This window comes from Hydra viridissima, unplaced genomic scaffold (assembly GCF_058129835.1).
Source record: "Hydra viridissima isolate aposymbiotic clone 2 unplaced genomic scaffold, HvirCarnegie_v1 scaffold_1, whole genome shotgun sequence".
In the NCBI taxonomy this organism is placed as follows: domain Eukaryota; kingdom Metazoa; phylum Cnidaria; class Hydrozoa; order Anthoathecata; family Hydridae; genus Hydra; species Hydra viridissima.
The window spans coordinates 35,603,051-35,628,235 of NW_028324300.1; the positions used below are offsets into that span (position 1 = coordinate 35,603,051).

Below are 25,185 nucleotides of genomic sequence, written 5' to 3' on the forward strand. Positions count from 1 at the left end.
TAAAGTCAGTTTAAAGAGCTAAATAGTGCTCGGGCTTTTTTTTTTAGTCTATAGCCTTCTTAAAATAACAGGCCTTAACAATTGCGTTTCTCTAATCAAAAAATCTTACGATTGGTTTAAAGTCAAGTTCACACCAATAGTTTAACTCAGCTGAAAAACAAAATAGTATGCTATCTTTACAACTTCTCTAGCGTTATTACAAATTTTTATTCCAATAATTATACATCAAAAATGCTGTGAACTAAATTGCATAGAGAACTCAATTGCTTTCTTTCAGACTTTTGTCAATTGTTTCAGTTGCTTTTTGAGAGAGCACTTGTACGAGTAAAATATTCTCAAGATTAGCTCATCCATCTCATTGGCTTTAGTGCTTCGCGAATTGTCTTTTTGGAGCTAACCAATAAACTCCTGACTTACTGTAGAAAAACTGCTAAATCTCGTTTAGCTGTTTTTTTGCGCGTCCATTATGCAAAATAAGTTTTAACTGAGCCAGACATTCTGGCATACGTTTCTCACATCACAAACTTTTTCTGAATTTGCAGCCGGATAATCTTCTTTAACAACAAACTAAGCGGTCATGGATTTTTTTCAATTTTATGTGATTTCTCTATTGAAAAGCTAACTGGTCTTTTCTTAATCGAGTATCACTTTTCACATTTAAGTACCGTAATTTAAAAAACAACACATAGCTTCATCATCTTTATAAAAAATCTTAAGTGAATTTATAACAATACTTGCTTCGTGAAATTACAAAAGGTGAAAAATATTTCAAGTTCGTTAAAAAAGAAACATTTAAAGAAAAACAAATGCACAATAAAAATTGCATATATAGGATATATAATTATTGCCGGAGAAATCATGAGAAATCAATAACCAATTCATCATCAGAATGCAAGACGATCGCCTCATCGAAAGCTAAAACAGTTCCACTGTCAACCTGAAATAGAAAAAAAAATATTTAAAACGATGAACGCCTATAACTCAATTATGAAAAAAAAAAAATTTTTTTCCATCGCTTATGCGTTAGGAGTTTAAAATGATTTCTGAAAATGTCCGTTTCAATAAACCTAATTCATCGTTTAATTGAAAATTTATGAGGAGCATATAATTAGCCTACTTTATCCAAAAGCGCAAGTAAAGACTGGTTTATGCGCTTCTAAGATGGCGATTTCGGTGTAGAAGACAAATATGTTCAGAAAAGCCAAAAAAAAAAAAAAGATAAAATAAAATTGACGAAGAATCGCAAACATCATCAATAATCCGTCTCAAAAGTCCACGTTCAAGGAAAGAGTTTTTTGTCGAGTCATGATTGGGAATTTCAAAAATGGACGTACTATGACACAGACTATAGCACAGACCGCAAAAAATCCGTGCAAGACAACGCGAACCTGTCCCATTCATTTCAATATCAACGTCAAGGCCGGATATCTATAATTTAAAAGTCATGCCGTATATATGATTGGATTATCTGGCGAGAGTGTCGGCAATGTTATCGGTAACAAAATATGAAATTAAAGGGAGCAATCAAACCAATACGATAAAGATGTGACAAGATGATTTTTCAGTAAAACTGCACTTATCCAAATGTTGCAAAATACCAAGGAAATATTGAAAAAATACTACCTTTTCTGATTATTACTCGTTTTGATCGATGATGCATGGTTTTTCATGATTAACAGCTTTTTCGTAATTAAATTGAAGAAAAATATTTAATGATGTGTGTAGTTGACACAAGACCTACCTTATTCATATGAATAGAATATGACTTCGTACCAACAGAAACAGCTACTTGCGTAAAACTGACACCTAATTCAAAATGGCTCAGTTGAAGCCCTCCGTAAACAATTTTTAACTAAACAGAGAAAATATAAATTTTAGGAAAATAATTCTTTATGATAAGGTTCGCATTACAGATGTTCTATCTGAAGAAAGACCCGGAATACAAGTTTAGTTACCGTAGCCCATCCTTTGTTCACTTCTGTAAGCTTTTGACTGTAAACACCCCAACAAGTTCCCAATACAAAGAATCCAACGAAGTTATCTTCATTTATTGTCGGGTTAAATCCCAGATGGACAACATCTTTTGATGTGTATGACCAACTCTAAAATTAGTTTTTATATCTAATGAAATAACTTTAGACATTCGAGACGGTAAAAGACGGTATGAAGCAAATTTGACAAGAAAATCATTACAAGTAATAGTATTTGAAGACCATAGAGTAAAAAATGGCAGCCACATTTTTGAAAATTTTATGTTATCGACCCTGTCTAACAGACACCCGAATAGAGTTTATTCTGAATTAAATTATACATAAAAAAAAATCTGAAAAAACTTTGAAGGAAATAACTATAAAATTGAGAAAAAAATCATAGTTTTAACTACTTATAAATTGAGCTTCGAAAGCATAAAAATGTGACCGTCATTTTTCCTCTTTAGTTTTCCTTTATGAAAATATAAAATACAAATGGTGTGAAGGATTATAAAATAATTATTAATAACAGAGTTCGTTTTCAAACAAATAATCAACATATGTAACTATTATGATCTTTGGTATTTGAAATGTCTGAGAAGCATACCTGACCACTCGCAATCTGGAAAAGGGAAAATCCTGACAAGGGACGAGCATAATGGTCCCCACATTCAATTTCATTCCATGGGCTGCGTCGAGTTCCATCATAAAAATAGCGTGTTTTTTCGAGTACTAGACAAAAATAAAAATATGGAGTTAAACTTTGCATCATAAACGTTGCTTTTGGTTCACTCTAAGTATAAAAACTAAAATAAACTCAAATAAAACTGATCCACGAAATAAAACAATTCTTTACTGAACTTAAATTTTAAAAGAATACAATAGTTTTTTTGTGTGGATCTTAAGTCTATGTTCATGTTCGGAAAAACCCAGAAAAAAACTTTCTAAACCAGAGTTTTATATTAAAAGATTAGGTTTTTTTTGTACTAAAACAAAAATAACAATTTACAGTAGAACTTTGTAACTCAAACGTTCCTCTTTGTTTAAAAAATAATTTGCATCAAAACCTCACCTGTCAAAATCAAAGTAAAATTCAAATAAAATTATTTAATTCATGAATAAAAACTATATTTTATTTTGCACATTAAAAGAGCATGAAATTTTTTTTGAGAAACTTGAAGCTGTTTATTTGTATTTTTTTAAAAAGAAATTTGAGTTTCATATTACAATAACTAAACTTTATTGGGAATAAAAGATAAAACGGGATAAACTTCTTTAATCAATCCAGTTTTACTACTATAATGTGCTTATGTTAAAATTGTTTTAATCTTTTAAGCAATTGAGCTTAATTTCTTATGTCACGACATAAAATTATGTATAAAAACTCTACAATTATTATTTTGACAGTTAGGAGGAGTAGAAGCTAAAATGTTACAAATGATACTTTTACTAAATCTACATTTGTTGCTGCTACCCCTACCAACTGTGTAAATAAGATGAATACCGTCTAAGCCTTCTTTCACTAAACCCTCCACTATAAGCAGGGCAGCAAATGGGTAAGCTACACCACTCCATGCAATCTAAAAACATTGAAAAGCTATAAAAGTATAGTTACTGTACAATCCATTCAACCAAAAAAGTATGCAAAAAATTTACCTCTGTTGAGTAAAGCAACGGACTAGCTGGTTTTGTGCCACTATCCCATACAGCTTGCACCCAACCATTATCTCTCTCATCACAAAATGCTCTTGGAGATTGAGTTTCTACAACACAAAACCATATTGATAAAATTAAATCAAAATAAAAACTTCATAAAATACTATACAACTTGCACCCAAACAGTTATTTTATAATGCTATAATAATGATTATAGAAACAATCCAGCCCATGCATAGTTCATTAAGAAGGAAAAAAATCCTAGAGACAAACAACAAATTTATTTCTCAAAGGTACTTGCAATATTTATACATTAACATAGGTGTTAAAATTATATAGATTTGTGCTGGGCTTATACAAAAATCAAACTGTAAAAATATTAATTGTGAATTATTCAACTTATATATAAGTTGCAGATTGATGATAATATAGAATTTCTTAATGAACTGGTTTTTAGAAATCAGAAAAAATTTAGGTAAATCAGCAAATCCTAAAGCAAAACAGCAAATCCTAAAGTAAAACAACAAACTTGAAAATCAAAAATCAGCAAAATTCCTAAAATAACTCATGGAATGTACTTGATGAAATAATAATTTTTAAAATAAACTTTATTTTTTTAGAAACATTTATTAGAAAACAGTAAATGCACTACTTCGAAAAGAGCATCATTAAAGTCTCAGGCAGATAAAATGCAATTAAATGAAACAGTTATATAGAATTGAATACAACCATCATGTAAATTTATGTAAGAAATCATATTACTTAACATAAATTTGAAATGCCATTTAATTAATGACAATTAATACTTTTTTTATAACTATCATCACAACCAGTAGATTTTAAATTGTTTTAAGTTCAATCAAAAAGTAAAAAATTTACTTGGGTCAAAACTTGGAACATAATTTCTTTCATAAGTATACTGAAGATGTGATTTTATATGCTCTTTTGGCAGTAAATAACCAAGGTTTAGAAGGTGAGCCCACCATTGTCCATACATTCCACCAATAAATGTACCTTAATTGAAAAACTAACCATTTAAAAAAATAAGAACTTAGAAAATTAATTTCGCAAGGATTTAAAAAAGATTTTAAAAAGAATTATAAATTATTATGCTGCATCATATTCCCTGTTATTAAGGGAGAAACCTGTGTATAAATAATTTAAACTTCTTTTAAATCCTTTTAAGAAAAAAAGATCATACTTACAACTTCCTAAAACATAGACTGGATGTGCAGGATCCACCACATGTGTATACCATTTACCATTGGTAAAACATGCTTTGTCCAAATTAACAGTACCAAGATTAAATCGATCTCGACAAACCTTTGCGTAAGTCTGCAAAATAAAAACATGAAAAGAAAAACACAATAAGCAATAAATTTTCAATTTAATATAGGTTATAAAACTGTTCGGAAGTAAGAAATTAATTGTATTTTCCAAAAGTATGCTTAAGGAGAAAGCACATATTGAAAGCACATTTTTTTAAAAATTAAAATTAGCATTAACAAATTGAAGAACTACACACAGTTTGATTACTTTTTTTAAATCATTACATTATTAGATGCAAAATTACAAAATTATTTTTCAAAAAATTAATAAATTTGAGGTAATATTTAAAAGTTGAGATATTCCTGACACTTTTTATGCAGTAAAAAAACAGGTTTTCTATCCACTTTTATGAAAATTACATAGTAATTGTCCTTAGTCTTTTTTCTTATAATATTGAATGCTAGTATCTAACTGCACAAGCTTTCTGCAACATTTGCAGCAAATTATAACCCACCTTCATCTGCAGAGGCACGCCTAATTTTCTTTTATTTAAATTGCCAATCAAAACTAATATCTTCAAATCACATTTCTCTCAACTCTATGTAAACTTACAAACATAAGTTTATCTATAAAAATTCATTTAACTTTAACTATTTTTATATTTTTAAGTAACTATAATTTGCTTCTGTAAATGTGAAATGATGAAACAAAAATTTCTACTAACAAAACTATGTTATTCTTTTGTGTTTCCAACAGCCCTGGGTTCACACTGTTTTATAAAATGTTTTGTAACATTAACTATTATCAAATCTATTATATAAAAAATATATTAGTGATATATAAGTAAATGAAACTGAAAGAAATATATTGTTAGCATATTAGTAAATGCATTAGCAGTTAGAAAAATAAATAGTTAAAGAACAAAAATAGATAAGTTAAATATAAGGAAACAAAATTTGTCTCTTTCAAATAAAATTATAATAATTCAAAAAAAAAATTTCTAGTAAATTGTAATTGCTTTTAGTAGATTTATGTTAAATAAGTCATGGTATATATTGGATCACACTTCAAAAAAGCTAACAATTAAACCAAAATTTCAAGTAAAAAATTATAAATATCATTAGAATTTGTATTTTTTCTCCTATAAAAAGAAGTAAAAAAAAAACCAGTATATATAGTTATTCTAACATCTGAACCTGCACAGTGGAAATAATTGATTCTTTTAACATTTTTTTTTTTGTTTCATTGAACAAAGAGATACAAGCTTTTGTATGCTCATACAATTTTTGTTATGCTTTTACCTGGAAAGTGGAAATAATTCAAAATCAAATTACCATATCATTTTGAAGTTTTGCCATTTCCTCAGTAGCCCTACAAAAAACAATGGGAAGCCAATTTAAATTTTTAAAGTTATGTATGTATCCTCTATAGAAATTGGTTAATTGCAAAGATGCAGTCAACTTATTGAAAGAAACAACTATAAAATTGAGAAAAAAATCATAGTTTTAACTTTTTATAAATTGAGCTTCAAAAGCATAAAAATGTGACCGCCATTTTTCCTCTTTGGTTTTCGTTTATGAAAATATAAGATAAAAATGATGTGAAGGATTATAAAATAGGTGCAGTCAAGTGATTAACACTTTTTCTAAATGGATTGAAAAAATTGACTAGAATGTTTAGGCATCTTTAGGATTTTAAATTGATCAAGTGTTTCTTTCTGACCTGTCAGTTCAGACTTGAACAAAATTGGTATTGTGAAACATGTGACACAAAAGTCTGTGTTACAAACGACACATTGTGTCCTAAGAAAGTTCACAAAATAAAACAAAACAGGTTTGATGTGAATGTGATTTTAGCAAGTTTTTTCAATGAATCTATTTCAGTTTTGTTTTTTAAAATTTTGTAAATCATATTATTTTTTGAATGAGAATCTTGAGATTATGAAATTTTTTTTTTTTTTAATTTCAAACTGTTTTTTGCAAATTGTTGTTTTTAAAATCAAATCAAATTCCTGTTTTACATTTTTTTTTTAAGTTATCTTGTAAAAGCTGTATAGTAACTAAGCAGAAAAATATTCAAACTTTATAATTTTAATTTCTTTTTTTCTTTGTTCTTAAGATTGAGAAAATTGTTTTTATAAAAATTCTTTTAGTTAAAAATTCTTTCATTAAAAGTTTAAAGAAAATTTAAAATGTCATTTTTCTTTACTTTATTATTATTAACTTACTATTTTATGAATGGATTGAAAATTTTTTTTATCGAAATTTATTTTCTTTAGTTATGCTTTTTGTCTCAATTTAGATGTAAATGTAACTACCAAGATAATAGAAGAATCTCCCTGCACCAACCTATTCCAAAACCACATTCTGTAAGAAACTTTGAGTCTTCAAATTAAATGTAACTGATGCTAAAATGTAATTAAATTTATTTTATAAGACTTAACCAATGACAAGTCAGCGTCGAAAATCTATTTGAAACATTTTTCAAAATACTGGCGTTGAGCATGGCGTAGCTATAAGAGTAGTGGACCATTTGCTTTAAACAATTCATGAAGGGGGATTATGAATTGACTGATTTCTAGGCAAAAATATCATTTTCAGAAGGATGTAAACATCAAGATGAGTGAGTTTTTGTGCAATATGTGTCACTTGCCACTTTAGTTCTGGAAAGTTAGATGAAAGTAATAAAAAGCCTTTGCCAAATCTCTAAAAGTTTGAATCTATTTCAATTAGCCCTTCCACCTGATTTTCTTTCACATTTGACTGTTTGATTTGTATAATTGCAAAGCTAAATGGAGGAGGAAACATCTACTAACAAACCCTGAATATCCAATACTAAAAATGACAAACAACATGTCAACACAATTGCTACTGATGAAAAGTATGTAACATTTTAATATTTACCATTATCTTCTTGTGTTGAATGTTTTTAAGTGAACTCAGTGATATCTTTCAAACATCAAAAAAATTTAATGATTTAGTAGTTCTGTAATTGACAATTGATGGAGGGTCATTTTTTAAAGTAAGCTTCCACACATTTAGATGATGAAAGAGAATGAAACACCACTTCAAAGCCATTTGTAAAAGACAATTTAAATGATGGCTCTACAAACATCAAAAGCAACAAATGTGAAACAATAAATGACTACTTGCAATCTGATTAAAGCGAAAAATGTTGCATGAATTTATTGTAATTTCTTGTCACGAAGCTTGCTAACATTCTTTGAAGGGATACAATCACATAGCACCAAGCATTCTTACCTTTCCCTGGCGAAATTAATGAAAAAATTTCAAACTCAAAAAAGTCCTAAAGATTTTAAAATCACCTGCTTTGAACTCCTAACGGTATGAACTATCATCCCTCAAAAGGATTTCCTCAGGATATTTTTTTTTGGTATTAGAGAGTAGACTTAAAAGCTAAGATAAATTTTGCAGCTAAAAGAATTTTTTAAATCATATACTAATATGCCGTTTGAATAAAGAAATAAAATGTTAACTTTACAAATTAAACTTATATAGAGAAATGAGTAAGAGGTGGTCTGAATTTCACTCACAGCTTATAACAGTAGCTGATTATTAAATCTTTTTTTATACAAAAAGGTACTATATACATATTAGTATTAATTAGGATAAAAAGTTAAACTAACCTTAATGCACACAAATACAGTAATATGCCATTTGAATAAAGAAATAAGATGTTAACTTAAATTAAACTTATATAGAGAAATGAGTAAGAGATGGTCTGAATTTCACTTACAGCTTATAACAGTAGATGATTATTAAATCTTTTTTTTTACACAAAAAAGGTATTATACACATATTAGTATTAATTAGGATAAAAAGTTAAATTAACCTTAATGCACACAAATACAGTAAACCAATAAGTGTAGAGTAGCCATATGTTGCAACATCGTAAGTGTTTGGCTGTGGACCAAATACCATCCCTGGTAATTCAAAAATAGTTTTTTAAATACACAAAAGTAATGATTCAGGTAAATAAAAACACTAGGTACTAAATATAATTCATTATTAAAAATGTAATAATAAAAACTTACAAAAAAAATAAATGTCAGTTTTTTGAATGTATATTCTTACATCATTTTTGTTATTATACTGTTTTTATAATTTTTATTACATTGTTAAAGATATATTAAATGCCATTTGAAGATAACACTATAAATTATAATTTTTAAAAAACATAAAAAATATTGAAGCAACACCATTTTTGTCAGTATCCATAGCATCAAGCCAACGATTCATAAGTAACTTTACTGGATTCCATAGAGTGTTGAACCAAGCCTTGGATGCACCTTGACGAATCTAAAAAAAAAAAATTTACATTTCTTTTAAATTTTTTTATAAATTCAAGTCTAAGAAATATAAAAGTTTACCTTTTTTCATTTCTTAGACTTGAATATTTATAAAAAGATTATTCTTGGACCAGACTTAAAAAAAGCTGAAACTATTTACTTAAATTAAATCTGAATATAAATCTACCAATCTATAAACAAAACATAAACTTATAAAACAGCACAAAAAATAAAACCTAGAAATACATATACACAATTTAGTTTGTTAAAAAATAAGTAAAAAAAAAAAACAAAAACCACTTATCAGAAACAGATAAAATAGATGATAGAAAAATAGATGAAACAAAAAACCTCTCTGTAAGTTTTAAGCACTGTTCCTAATTCTCCATCAACACAAGTCATACATGATGCAGGGTCAGTTGAGTAGTTTTCCCATGTTGTCCAAAGACGTCGCAACTCAAGAGGACATGGACTACGACTTTATTAGATATAAAATATAACCTTCTTAAATTAACTTCATAATTTGAATATACGAATGTCAACATATAACAACAACATCAACATTACATAACTTGATTTAAATTAAAACAAACATTCCTTCACTAAGAAAAATTAATCAAACTAAACATAAATTTTTAACAACCTTGGGATGACTCCATGTGGAGTGATTTGAAAAAGTAAATCAATCTCTCGCATTGTCCGCTCAAGATCCGGATACAAACTATAAAAGTTCAAAAAACAATTAAGACTAAAAGGAATACATTGCTATGGACAAGAATGTTTTATATGATTGTTACAAACTACAGAGCTACAAAATTTTTTATTTTTCTTTATTAACAAAAAAAAAAAAAACATTCTTAAACTGATTGTTTAAACATAACTACATACAAACTTCTATATCATTTATCCATTATATGACTATACATATGTAGTTTTTCAGAAAGAAATAATTACATATTTTAAAATTCTGGAAAGTGCAGAAAATAAAATTAACAGAAACTGATCTATACAGGTAAAAAACTAACATCTATATCAAGTTAAGGTTGTGAGCAAAAACACAGGTACTTTAGCTCTCATTTTAAAGAAATGTTCCAAGCATTTTCATTTCCAGTTTTGTTGATTTTATAGATTCAATAAAATTTTTGAGAAAATTCTTTTAAAAATTTAAAATCGAAACATGAAAAAAGATATGTTGTTGTCAAAGTTAATACAAAACTTTATAACTTTAAATTTAAGTATTAAACGATTGTTGAAGTTTAAAAGTTCTGAAATTGCTTAATGTAATGATAGCATAAACGATAAAACTAAGCATAGTGCAGATAATTTATAGACAAGCTAAAGTATAAAAAATACTGCACAATTTTAATAACATGCTGCTTTTGGACATCTTGAAATGTCCCATTGCAGATGGATCTATCTGAAACTCCCTTCTAAATTGTCTTTGCACTTCAACTACATTCTTACAGTTATTAAGGTAGCACTTTAAAATAATATTACATTTTTCAATAAGTACACTTTTAAAGTATGTAACCAATAAAAACAGAATCAAATATAAAAAAAATATATCATTTTAAAAACTTACAAGGAGAGAGCCATTGCAAAATTCAACACATGTGTGCAATTAAGCGGACATGACCCAGTTGAATTATAGCAACCTGTAACAAAAGTATTGATTTACTATTAAAAATAGTACAGGATAAAAAAAGTCATCTATCTAATATATGTTAAAGGTAAATATATTTGAAGAACTGCTGCTTGTTACCAAAACCAAATCACTCTACTTATTACTTGACAATTGATTATATTTTGGAGTCTCTCAAACAATGATTCACCTATTAGGAATTGAGAAGAGGACACTAGCTGATGGTTACAGAACTGAAGTCCCACTAAAATAGTCTAAGGTTTTAGGTAAAAATAAATTTGATAAAATGTAAATTGTTTTTTATTTATGTCTTTCACTAAATAAACTCATGACAAATGCTTAGCAGTTTCAGCTAAAACTTATTCAATTATGTCTAACCCTAAAATGGAACTAAGATTTATTAATATTTCTTATTAAAAAAATTGCAATTCATTAACTTTATACCTATAATCAAAATTTTTTAAATAAGATATTTGTAAGGTAAATTTACATATTAAAAAGACTTATATGTTCTAGGAACTGTCATAAATAAAATTCACTGTAAAACAAATAGAAAAAGATTTTAAATGAAAATATGAGTTTACAAATAGTCAAGGGAGAATTAATTTCATTTTTCCTTCAAGTTGTAAACTAAATTCTTTTAAATTTTTAAATTATTTGATAAATCATTTTTAAGTGAAAGAAGATAATTTAGAGATTTTTTAAAAATAATTTCACTAAATTTCAACAGAAAACTTGTTTTTTGTTGAAATTTAATGAAAATATTTTTATAAAATCTCTGAAAAAAACAATTTTTTTCTTTTTTTTTTTAGAGTTTTCTAATGAAGCAAAAAACTAATTTATAGACAAATTATTTTAAAATGAAGCCTTATTCACATTTTAAAAAATCTTTTAAAAATATTTGAACTCGGTTTTTAACTTAAACATATTTGAAACTCAACCATCAACTCAGCCATCAAAATGATTTAAGATTTGATAAGGGGACCCAAATCTTTGCCAGAACATTTTATTTAGTAGTTTGGTAAGAAATTATTATTAAATGCAAATTTCTTTTTTGAACCATCTTTTTAGGTTACCCATATTTTCCTAAAAAATATTTTTAAGTGGTACAAATCATTAAGAAAGATAAAATTTATTTTAAGTTTTTAATATCAGAATACCAAAAGTGAAATGAGATCCAGATTTATACTTTACCATACTGAAATAATTTTATACCAATATGTGCATTTAATCTGAAATAACTTTTCTTTAATAAAATAACCACTTTTTCTTAAGTAATGTTGGTAAAAAAAAAAAAAAACAACATTTCAGGCAGTCATTCATTTTGAAAAATATTTTGGTAACTTGAATATTTTTCATAGGAACTTTTCAAAACATTTAATAATACATAAAATGTAAGATGTAAAAACAAAAAAACATAATTTAATTTTATAGTAATTTTGATAATAGTAATTCATTTTTTCATAATTGTAATCATGATTACTAAAAAACTAATATATTAATATATAACATTTATCATACTAATTATATAAATATATAACTGAATCCATTTCTTACTCACCCTCAAATGCATACATATAACCATCCATTAGCCACATGTACGTTTGAGAGCTTGAAATAATTTTAAAAAAATAAATTAAAACTTCATAACAAGAATATAAAATTTAAAAAAAGGGGAGAAATAATTATTCAGCCTCATTAAAGAGAAGCTTTAGCCTTAGTCTTAATCTTAAATGTGTTTGTGTCTCACTCTTTCACGCAAATTTGCTCATTGTTTACATTAACAGATAAATGTAAACAGTGAGCATATTTGTATTTCTAATGGATATTTGCAATTAATACTTTGCGATTCTTATCAAAAAAATAAATCATTATCTAGTGCAAATCTTAAGAAAACTCATAAAAATACAGATCATGTAAACAAAAAACAACATTTTTCACTTGTTATTGTCATTTCTTCAATATAATTATTAAAAATTTTTAATATAAAATTTGAAAATAAAAGTGTGTCAAAACAGAAGCCTTACACTAAATATTAACCTCAAAAAATATATACATAGGTAGAGCATTTCTTAGCTAAGTTAGGATCAAGGAGAATATGAACAGCCAATATTAACAAAAATAAATAAATAATATAAAAATGAACTGTTACTTTAAGACAGATACTCGTCCAGCAGCGCTATCAATCAGCTGCCACGGCAATGTAGAGTTAAACATACTATCACGGAAATCATAAGTAATTTTTCGAAGTGGTGTCATGTTGTTTACTGTGTAAGTTAAAACCTAAAATTTTTATTTAAAAATTAAAAACTTGAAACTAGAAACAGAATTAAATTCACAATTTTTAATTGAAAAGTTAGAAAACCCTAAACTTTTAACTTAGATTAGATTTTATGTTTTTTACTTAAATTGCTTAGAACTTAGTTTTAGATTTCATAGTTTACTTAAATTACTTAGAACTTAGAGTTAGATTTTTGTTAAGGTTTAATATCATCTGATTTTTTAAGCCGTAAAGTAACACATTCCTCATTTCACACCAGCTGTTCTAAAGAAAATTCATCCTTTAACAACTTGATAAGTTTTTTTCTTCTATAACCTCAAAGACACAACAAGACAAGAACTTCTAAAATTGGGCATTTAAATGCAAGCTGTTAAGTGATTTGACACTATTAAGTGACTTTGTTATAGAAAAATCTCAACATTATTTGCTGAACACAATTCAAACATTAAATTCAAAAATCCTTATAATAATTATTCAAGAACTCAAAAAACAAGCAAAGTTGAAAAAAGGGCTGTAGATGTTATCATGCTATGTAACATAAATTTTATTTTTAATAATAATTTTATTAGTTGTAACAACGTTAACTTTATAAACTGTCCCAATCACAAATTAATCGCCTTGATTATTAGAAAAAATACAATGTCATTCAATTAACTTAATAGCATTAAGGATGGAATAATTTTCTGGGTTGTCATTATTTTGTCAAAAAATGAATTTATTTATTTAACATAGCATTGTACTTAAATGGAATTATTATGAAAATCTATTTATACCACATTGAAATATTTTTTTAATTTAGTTAGATATAGGAATTTTTTACAATGAATTTTAAAGAAATCAATGATCATATACTGATGGCACTATAAAATGATGCCATTAGTACGATTCAAACCCAACCCAAACAGTTAATTCTCTATATGCAAAACTAAATAGATTAAACTTGTTTAAAGCTTTAAAATTTTTTTTTTCTTTTTTAGGCATATAAACATATTTTGAAGTTTTAAACAGCATTCTTAACAACCCATATTAGACCGAATACATAAAATACATTGACTGCATGAAATGTACAACACATAATTTGTTTTAAATAATTTAAATATTACATCAGCAACAGTCTTCCACACAGTGCTGTAGTGAGTGCCAATGAATATGGGTGTATTTGGTATGCTGACAAAAGGACTCCAATCCTTGTACCTAATAATGTTGACAAAGAACAAAAAACTCTGAATTTGCATTTTAAAATACTTTAATTTATTTTATTTTTATATAGAAAGATTTAATGCTAAAAAAACTGTATGTATGTATGTAGGAAGCTAAAGGCAACAAATAGCAGACTCGCTTCTTCCCAGAGTCAAAATTAGAAGTATCTTGTGGTGTCTATGAGCACCATCCACAATGTTAAGTGCCAAATTTCAGTTGGAGAAGGCATTTAAGAGAAAGTAAGGAAGTGGAGGCATGAATAAAAAACAACATTTTGTATTTCTAAAGTCTCTCAAAACCAAATTATTGTAAGATTCTCAGAATCCAGGATAAAGCTATCCTGGGACATGAATGTTACCCCACAGCCCATAAGAAGGGCTGTAGATGATGATTTAAAGCTGAGGGTCATATACAAGGACCTCAAAACACCTTTTGATCAAAAAATTAAAATCCAGAAGACATGAAAGAACTAATAAGCCATTGCATTACCTGGAGCTGCATGGTCCAACCATAAAAATCTTTTCTAATGAAAAAATATTTACTATTGATGCAAATTTAAACTATTGCAATGATCTTTTCATTGTGAAGTCATGATGTGAAAGAAATCTTTTTAACCAAGCACCCAGCTCAAGTCCTAGTTCTGGGAGTTGTGGCGCTAGATGGAAAAAAGATACCTCTCCATTTTTTAAAACTGTTGAAAAAGTGGTACAAAGTTTTGTCATGGCTGAAGGTGATCTATCCAAATGGGAAATATGTGTGAACCCAAGATAGTACTTCACCTCATGCTGCAAAAAAAAAAATTCAGTAAAAACAATTTCTCAGATTTTAGGCCAGCTTCCTTCTGGCCTTTGTTTAACCCTGACTTGAACCCCCTGGACAATTTGGGGCAAATTGGAGCACTCAACCAACAGAACACCTCATCTTAGTTTTGATAATCTAAAGCAAGTATTGAGATTAGAATGAGACTTTATTTTGAACAGTTTCAGTGTCTTTAGGTGTCATATACAAGCTGTAATAGGAAAAAAAGGCACCCATATTGAACAAAATTTTCCTTAATGGCCCTAAAAATATTTGTTAAAGTTATATTGATGTCAGTTCGTAGGTTATTGAAAAATAAATTATGTATACTGTTTTTGATTTTCTAAGTTTGGTTGCCCACCCTATGCTCATACATACATACATACATACATACATACATACATACATACATACATACATACATACATACATACATACATACATACATACATACATACATACATATATATACATACATATATATGTATGTATGTATATTATATATATATACTCATATATACATACATGTGTATACCAAGAGGGGTGTCGACAGGGAAGATTCTTGGGGCCCTGTGTGTGTACAAATAATTTTTCTTAATGAAGCCTTATTTATTCATCACTTATTAAACCTTATTTATCATTTTCAAAAAATCTTAAAGACAATATATGAGTTTTTAACATAATATGGTTCTTTTTATTCTTGCTATTTTTCTTTTGTAAAATTAAAATTCGAATTTTCTCAATCAAATTTTCTTAATTGAATTTCAATTAAAATTAAAATTTTTTCTATCAACGCTGTTAAATTTTCTTTTGTTAGTTTTATTTTTAAAACATTAACAGCTGTAAAGATTGCATGTCTTGATTTCTAATTAATGCTGCATTTTAAAATTTTTGTTTTATACACAAATTGCTGTTGTTTTTTGTAAACAAATAATTTTAATTTTAGTTTAGAATTTGTAAATAACAAATACATGTTAAGACTTTTTATAAATATTACAGTTATGTTAAATACAAAATATTATTATTCCAACATTAGTATTGTTAAAAAAATTTTATTATTCGTAAACTTTAATTTGTTTTATTTATTTATAAATTCTGTATAGATAATAAAAGAGCTATGTTTTAATTTCTGAAATACAGAATATGAGTTCTCACTATAAATCTGGATATGATAAATGAAAAGAGTGACAAAAAAGAGATGAAGAAAATTCTAGAGGCATGAGAACACTAGAAAATTTGTGGTTTAAAAATCTTATTAAGATCTGATTGAAGCTCGATCAGATCCTAATGGAATAAAGAAATGTATGGAATCTTTTGAATGCTTAGTACTGGCAAAAATATGGTACAAAGTTCTTGCAGCTATAAATTACAGAAGTACTGTTTTACAAACTCGCAATCCAACAATTGATGTAGAAATAATCAACTTGTCAACTCTTCTTGTTGAATTAATTACAATAAGAGATAGTTGGGATACTAATTTAAATGAATATAGATTGTTGGGCATATCTCTACAGATAAACACAGAATTTTCAGAAAAAAAGTATACTAAAAGGAAAAAAACAGCACACAAGGTAAAAAGGATGCCAACAGAAGAATTTAGAATTAATATTTTCAATGTTTTCATGAGCAGCATTATTGGGAATATGACAAGAAGCTTTAATGCAGCAAAAGAAATAGAATTTTTAGTCAATGTATTATGGTTGTTCCGTGACTTAAATGATGAAGAAATACAAAATAGGTGTGAAAAGTTGCAAAAAATGTATGAAAATGCTATAGATGATCATCTTAGAGATGAAATGACACAAAACTGTTTAAATGACTTAGGACTTTAATCTATTGAAGCCAAAATGGCTGCGAAAAATTAATTTTGAAGAAGTTATTAATTTGTTTGCGAGTCAAAAGGCTCACATAGCTTTATTATGAAACAGCATTTAATATTATTTTTTGTACACTTTTTCCTAAGTTTAACTTATAAAAGATTTAAATAGTTTTGAATTTTCATTTTAAATTTTTAATGCCCAGAGCATGCTTCTAGCAGTCCTGGGTATATGATTGATCATAATGAGGGCCCATTAAGAAAACTTCCCCAGGGCCCAAAATTTCTGTCGGCTATATATGTATGTATGTATGTATGTATGTATGTATGTATGTATGTATGTATGTATGTATGTATGTATGTATGTATGTATGTATGTATGTATGTATGTATGTATGTATGTATGTATGTATGTATGTGTTAATAAATGTTGTTTATATATAACTATATAATCATTAAAACTTTAAAAATTAATAAGCTTGACAATCAAGGTAAATGCAAGCTTAAAATTAAAAGAAATAGTTAACCTATTTGGAAAGTGCCATGCCAATAGGAATGTAAAAATCTGAAAAATAGCAAAAATGAAAAATAACAAAACATGATTTCACTGTTGCTAGCTAACAAATATTAAAAATCATATTTATTTGGATTAATAACTTAATAAAATTACTATAAAAACAGCTGATAACTTACAGATGATGAACCAGATGGTATCATTCTGCTCATATTTACTGCTCCATTAAATGTTTGTCCAGTCTAAACAAAAACCTAATCTATTTAATCATTATTTGTTTATCATCTCTATCTTAAATGAAACCTTAGGTAATCTTGCATTTTTTAGATAAAAAAAACATCTTTATAAATACTAATAAGAACTGTGTTTAAATCACACTTTTGATGGACCAGCTTGTCCTTGACCAGGTAAAAATAAAGATTTGGTGAAGCTATTCCACAAATCTTTTACATCACTGTATTGCAGCATTGTAGACATATCATCTCCAGGCTGACTTATAGCTATATACAAAAAAACATGTTTTGACTTATTCAGGTAGGCATTAATTGTCAAATATATTAAAACAAAACCATATTCAAACTAACCCATTATTGCAACATGGCCGTTAAATGCGTCAAGCTCTTTCAAGGTTGGATTATTCATATCAATACCATACAAAGATCTATGAAACATAAAGCATTATTACTTACTATTCTCAAAATTTAGGAAGAATCAACGCAATAGTTTTGAATGGAATAAAAAACAGCTTAGAAAAAAACGTGGGATTAGCATTGAACAAAAACTCAATAGCAGAATCAATAGTGGCAACCAGAGATGTGTCTATATTTACCCAGTCCAGAAAAGTATTAGATGCAATATTTTTTTCTAACACTTTGTATATAGTTATTAAAAGTTTATAAACAAATCTTAAATGATTAAGCTTAAGCTGAAAGAAACATTTGTAATTAATCAGTATTATTATCATTAAGATTATTAATATTATGAAGAACTTTTTCACAGAATAACTTAACTTCAACATAAAATAAATAACACTGCTATCAATGCATATCCTGTATAAATATAATAACAAATTGAAATAAAAATTAGTAATAGAAAATGAGATGCAGAAAATTTTTAAAATATTTTACAAAATATTTTAAACTGCTAGACTAATAAAGAGGTGGAAGTAGTAAGTAGGAAGAAGAAAAGATTGGAAGACTATAAAAAAAAAGATATAATAAATAGATTTCTTTGTAAAGCTAATTCAGTAACTTCTATTATGAAATACATAGTTGAACACTAAAATATGCAGGCCTTACAATAAACATAGTTTTTAACATACAAACTATATTCATATTAAAAAAGTACTTACCCAACAGTGTATAAAGAATTCACATTACCACCATAGTTATTGTTTTGAACTGAAAAACAAAAAGATTTTAATAATCCTGAGGTTAAAAAAGTTATTGATTTCTTATGGTAAGTTTAACTAACTAGTATTTGAATAGCAAATTAAGGTCCTTTGATTAAAAATAGTAATGAAAGGTTTAATAAACATACAAACATTAAGCAAACAAATTTATTTTAAGCCATGGAGACTAATTTAAATTAGAGTTTTACTATATTTTATTGAAATGCTCAGTGTTTTGTGAAAAGTTATATAAGAATAATAGCACCTTGATTTACTATTGGAGAATTAGAATCCCATCCGGCAATATTTTGAAGACTTCCTAATAATGAGACCTAAAGTTAAACAAATACAAGGGAAAAAAAGGCTAAAATTAAACAAAATAAAAAAACAAAGACCCCAACAAGTATATCATTCAGCAAAAATTACAACTGTAAAAGAGTTAATAATTTTAATTTTGCACCAAAAACCAAATCTTTATCTTTAAAACATTAGAAAAAATTCAAATAAACTAAAAAATTAGAAATAAAAACATTGCAAACCAAACTTTTTTCAGTACCTGTGCATTATCCTTTGTAGTGTTTGTAACATGAAATTCAAAAATAATTACAGGAGCTGAGCTTGCAATTGAATCTAAAGGTACTTTCGGACTGTATGCTTCTAGATGCACTGTGAGGCCCTCCAGTTTAGCATCTTTATAGTCAACTAAAATTTGACACAATTATCTATGTCAAATTTTATTGTTTGAAATTCCAATATAATACCCTATTAATTGGTTGACAATTTAAGTATAAAATCAAACTGTGTTAAAGTTGATACATAAAATCAAACTGTTTTTCAGTCTACAGAATAGACTGGAACTTCCAGTTCAATTGAATTTCAATAAATTGATAGTTCGAGGATAAAACTGAAATAAACTGGTCCCCTGTAGTCCATAACAACATGTACAATAAAACATAGAATGTATTATTATATATCTTTCAGTCCAGGAAATGGAAAATACCTTCAACAACAGGAAACTTTGCAGTCACCTCAATGGACTTTACACCAGGTAACTCTTTGAGCAACTCTTTTGAAGCACTTGGTATCACTAAAGAAGTGTCTTTAAATTAGCTTAATTTAAATTTAAATGCAGTGCAATAAAAAGAACATTAAAGACTACACTTGGTAACACTAAAGAAGTGTTGTTTCAATCTTTGTGTTTATACAAACTTAAATAAATTATAATGTGATGAAAAATAAGTTGTAACAAAAATAAAAAGAAATAGTTTTCAAGCATGGTATCACTAAAGAAGTGTCTTTAAATTAGCTTAATTTAAATTTAAATGCAGTGCAATAAAAAGAACATTAAATGTAGCCAAAATATAGCAAATAAAGTCTCCAAGCTCTTACAATGATCAGTAATGTATGGTGACGGTTGAAACTTTGAGTCATCATAAAGTTCATCTGACTGTAGTACTAAAGCAGTATCACCAACTCTAAAATTAATAAACTAATATTCATAGCAATACTTCTTTTTTAACATTTTACAATAAAAATTTGTTAAAAAATTTTATATTAAAAACTGAATATTTATTAACATTAAAAAACAAAGTATAATGGTTATTTTCTTTTGTAGGTTTATAAAACTTTTAAGTTAATTTTATTAATAAATATTTAAGTATAATTTTTAATCAAATTTCTGGAAAAAAACTTTTTTTTAGTAAAGTTATTGAGACTTTTATTTTTTGTTTGGTTATGAATTCTTACATACATTTCTTATTTCTCAGTTTTACATAAGTTATATCATGACCGATGAAAAGGAAACATTTGTAAAGCTTAATTTTACTTTAAAATATGTTGTGACACAACAAAAGCAGACCAACAGGAAACTTAAATGCAAACTAACTTGATAGCAAAGAAAGAATTGGGGGCATGAGCATCATGTGCAACTCTGTTATTAATTTGCCACTGTCTCAACCCACCATCACCACCAATTGAAATACAACCACCTCCTTTAAATGAAAAGTAATGATAAGTTTATTAATAGTTTAATAGTAAAATAATAATAGTATATACATAATAATAAAAGTTTAATTATAAGTTGTAATAAGTAATAATAAGTAATAATAATAATAGTAATAATAATGATAATAATAATAATAATAATAATAATAACAATTATTAATAATAATAATAATAATAATAATAATAATAATAATAATAATAATAATAATAATAATAATAATAATAATAATAATAATAATAATAATAATAATAATAGTAGTAGTAATAATAATAATAATAATAACAATTATTAATAATAATAATAATAATAATAATAATAATAATAATAATAATAATAATAATAATAATAATAATAATAATAATAGTAGTAGTAATAATAATAATAATAACAATTAATAATAATAATAATAATAATAATAATAATAATAATAATAATAATAATAATAATAATAATAATAATAACAATAATAATAATAATAATAATAATAATAATAATAATAATAATAACAATAATAATAATAATAATAATAATAATAATAATAATAATAATAATAATAATAATAGTAGTAATAATAATAATAATAATAACAATTAATAATAATAATAATAATAATAATAATAATAATAATAATAATAATAATAATAATAGTAATAATAATAACAATTAATAATAACAATTAATAATAATAATGATAATTAATAATAATAATAATAATAATAATAATAAGACTTGATAAAATCAAATTTTAAATTATATAACTATAATTACCTAATGCCCCCAAAGGCAACTCAACTGCTCGTAGAGCCTCTCCAGAATACTTGTACTCATTAAGAGTTGGATTTACTCTATCAGAAAATAATGTTTGACTTAAATAACTGCTGTATAGTTATATAGAATTTTAAAAGTGCATTGTTTCAAAAACTTAAAAGCTTTTCACAAGCCTTTTAGTTGGAAAAAAAAAAAAAAGAATTTACATTGTTGAAAATTAAAGTAAATTTACTCCAGCATTAAATTTTAAACATCCTCAATAAGACTAAAACCAGATATAAAATATATTCACAAAAAATGTTAATGAAATATACTTACATGGGATTATAATTTAAGAGATCATGAACATGCAAGTTTTTTACACTTTGACACATAGAATCAACACTGAAAAACATCAGAGTATTAAATTATAACAGAATAAATTAGTAAATAAATCTCTAAACTTTCTTTTAAAGCATTTATAGCTTTACAAAAGCTTTATTATTAAGCTGAAGATAATTTTAAATGAAAATTTAAGTTTAATTTTTTAATTGCTTCTCATTATAAACATTTTTGTTTATCCTACTAGATTACTTTTAAAATATTTAAATCCTTGACTGACATCAAATTTAAAATCAAACATTCTACTTTTAATCAAACAATTTCTGGTTCAAAAATGCTTTTAAATGTTAGGATAAAATGAAGAAATCAAAGAAACAAAACAGACTGCAAGATAAATTGTAAACATTTAGTAAACAAAAACATACAAACATTCATAACAAAAAAAAGTATTTAAAAAACAGCAAACATACTGGTAGTTTTTATTTACAGTTCCATCTTCTCTGTTACTGCAATATGGAATTGTTGAATATTGAAAAGCAAATTGGCCCCCTTGCTCAGTTATCTTAATATTTTTAGGATGGATACATATGCATGTTTTACATTTACTAACCACTGCCATAGCAGCAGTCCATTCAGAGTGTACTGATCCCTTAAAAAGAAAAAAAGCCAGCAAATAAGCTCAAATTCTCAATGATCTTTAAACTTTAAAGAAGCAATTTAGAATTTAAGCAATTTAGCAATTTAGAACAGAACATTAAAGCAATTTAGAATATATAAATAATCTAGCAGGTAAAAAGTTGTGTTTTTTTTTTTTTTTTTTTTCAAATAATTCAGAAATGAGAAAATCAGGACATTGACAAAAGCATAAAATTTCTCAAAAACCAAGAAAAAAAAATATTACTATTTATATTTTGTTGTTATATAACATATAAACAAAAAACTTAATACTTATAAAATTGGTTTCCAAATATTGTATTTATTGATCAGAAAAACTCTTAAAGAAGCCCAATTTTAAGACCAGATTGAGAGAGTAAAATAAATACAGTTTCTTGTTTAACTCAGAGATTGTTTAACATTAAATGTTTATTTTTCAAAATTATTTTAAGAAGATGCATAAGGCAGAGTATATAAGATTCCTAATTCATTTAGAACGGAATGACTGTATAGTTATACAAAATTCATGAAGAGAAGGTATTTTCATTTTATTTATCTTTTAAAAGTTTATGCCTAATCTACTTGATTGAGATTTTTAAAAAGGGAGGAAATTTAAATATGTGCTTACGCAAATTACTCATTTTTTAATTTTATTTATAAGAATTTTTTGATTAATAATGAACTTAATAACAATCATTAGAAAACATTAAGTAGTAAAAATCAGAAAAGTTTATGCATCCTGTATATTCTGAAGTTTATTATCCTACTTAAAAAACAAAAATCAAAAAACAAAAACAATATTAAATTACTAATACCGTATATACTGGTTTATGAGTCAAGATTTTTAGCTATTAAGAATAGATCAAGAGTGTTCCTAAGAACCAAAGTCAACATATAAAATGGGTCGACTAATACACTGGTATATATGATATATATTAGATATCTGAAACTACATAATACAGTTTGAATACCATAATGATATCGCCGTCTTCATCTTTGTATGTAAATCTACTTAAACCAGGATAGCTTTTTACAATACTTTCCCAAGTAGTCTTGCTAGATAAGAACAAGTTTTTTTAAAAAAAAACTTTTTAGAATTAATATTCAATTATTTTAGACAATATTTAAAAGAATTTTCTAAATTTTATTTAATATTAGTTACTTTTTACAAAGAGAAATTATTTTTTAAAAAGTTAAGGGCTGTGAAAAAATTACCTGTGTAGATAAAAATCCTGCATTTAAAAAAAGTTTAAGAATATTTCAAAGAGGACGTCATTTTCATAAAAAACAGTTACGTAAACTTCATACCTCGAGATGCAGTGCTCAACAAGTTTGTTAGTATCAAAGTACTTTATTCTCACAAATTTATCCATGAGAGACTCTGCTTTTTCTAGTTATAACTTTCGAGTAGTAAAAAAAAAAAAAAAAAGTTGTAAATATTATTTCCAGACCTTTTATTTCTTCCGCTCTTGTCAGATTAAAAATAAAACATTGTTTAACTCATTTCAGAAATATGTATGTTATGAAATGTCCGAGTACCGATAGGAACAGAACAAGCACCGACCAGAAGTCGTATTGAACACCAATAAAAGCCTAAAATAGATTTATCGGACTCCGATTACCCGAACGAGTATTACACGATAACGCCGATAATATCGGGTAGTTGAAATTTTTCACACCCGCCCCGATGTAATCTTTCGGGTAATTTAAATTATCGATTCCCGAAAGTTATTGATTCTATCGGTTCTCGAACCCGATTACCCGTTAAAAAAAATAATTAACTATGGTTCTGAGGGGTATTCAGTAAAAAAAACCTGATATTTCTAAAAAAGCTAGTGGAATATAACCGTAATAATCGCAATAATTAAACTTTCACTTGACTTTTTGGCAGTTAAACAAAATTTAATACATTTCCTCATGCTATTCACGCAATCCGGTTGGCAAAATTACTGTATCTCACCCTTTATTTGAAATGTTTGACTCAGATTGGTTGTTACAAAAAACTCAAGGTAAGCCAAAACCAGTAAAAGCGATTGTAAAGAACAAAATGTGTTTTCAGAACTGTTTCCTTTTCTGTTTCTTGAAATTATGCGAGAAAGGCTGTAACTTTAGATTTAAAATCGGACGTGCGTAAAAGAGCAAAATATTTCGAAAATGTTTGCTAGCCAGTCAAGTGCTCAGTCATTACAAAGTCTAGGCAATGTTGATACTGAAAACGAAGAAGGAAGTGAAACTGAAAAAGACATTCGAATGACTAATTTTAATTATTAGGCATTTTTTTTATTAAATTTATCATCTTTAATGGTCTCCAAAAACTGAAGCGTTCCCATACTCAAGAAAGTGAGGAAGGCGGTGTACGGCGGTGTATTTCCGGGAACCAATTGATTCTTAAAAAAAAGCTCATCAATTGTCGGGGAAGTTCATCTGCTGCAAACTTTAAATAATGAGATTTTGGAAAATCTTTTAATAATATTCGGGGCCCGAACGGTGATGAAGCCAAAACCGAATGGGTACGGGTTTTCGGGTATTAAAAAATTCAATACTCGAACAGGTACCCGGTAATTTATCGGCTTGGGTTCCTTAACTGACTTT

General features: G+C 26.5%; 1 protein-coding gene across 1 annotated transcript; it reads right to left on the bottom strand.

The window, feature by feature from the left end:
• Nucleotides 1-686: 686 nt before the first annotated feature.
• Nucleotides 687-24,117, bottom strand: LOC145192217 (non-lysosomal glucosylceramidase-like). The gene is made up of 32 exons (XM_090085657.1): nucleotides 23,902-24,117; nucleotides 23,565-23,649; nucleotides 22,410-22,588; nucleotides 21,937-22,002; nucleotides 21,619-21,695; nucleotides 20,731-20,836; nucleotides 20,235-20,320; nucleotides 19,846-19,932; nucleotides 19,402-19,547; nucleotides 19,111-19,177; nucleotides 18,807-18,855; nucleotides 18,040-18,116; nucleotides 17,834-17,955; nucleotides 17,635-17,697; nucleotides 17,469-17,506; nucleotides 14,231-14,321; nucleotides 12,999-13,129; nucleotides 12,408-12,457; nucleotides 10,787-10,859; nucleotides 9,848-9,925; nucleotides 9,556-9,682; nucleotides 9,115-9,214; nucleotides 8,748-8,838; nucleotides 6,230-6,266; nucleotides 4,832-4,961; nucleotides 4,506-4,640; nucleotides 3,627-3,733; nucleotides 3,475-3,550; nucleotides 2,578-2,702; nucleotides 1,956-2,102; nucleotides 1,742-1,852; nucleotides 687-937 (listed from the first exon to the last, which is right to left on the bottom strand). Exons 1-32 carry the CDS (start codon nucleotides 23,964-23,966, stop codon nucleotides 857-859), a joined length of 3,003 nt encoding a protein of 1,000 aa, XP_089941783.1. The 5' UTR covers nucleotides 23,967-24,117; the 3' UTR covers nucleotides 687-856.
• Nucleotides 24,118-25,185: the final 1,068 nt, after the last annotated feature.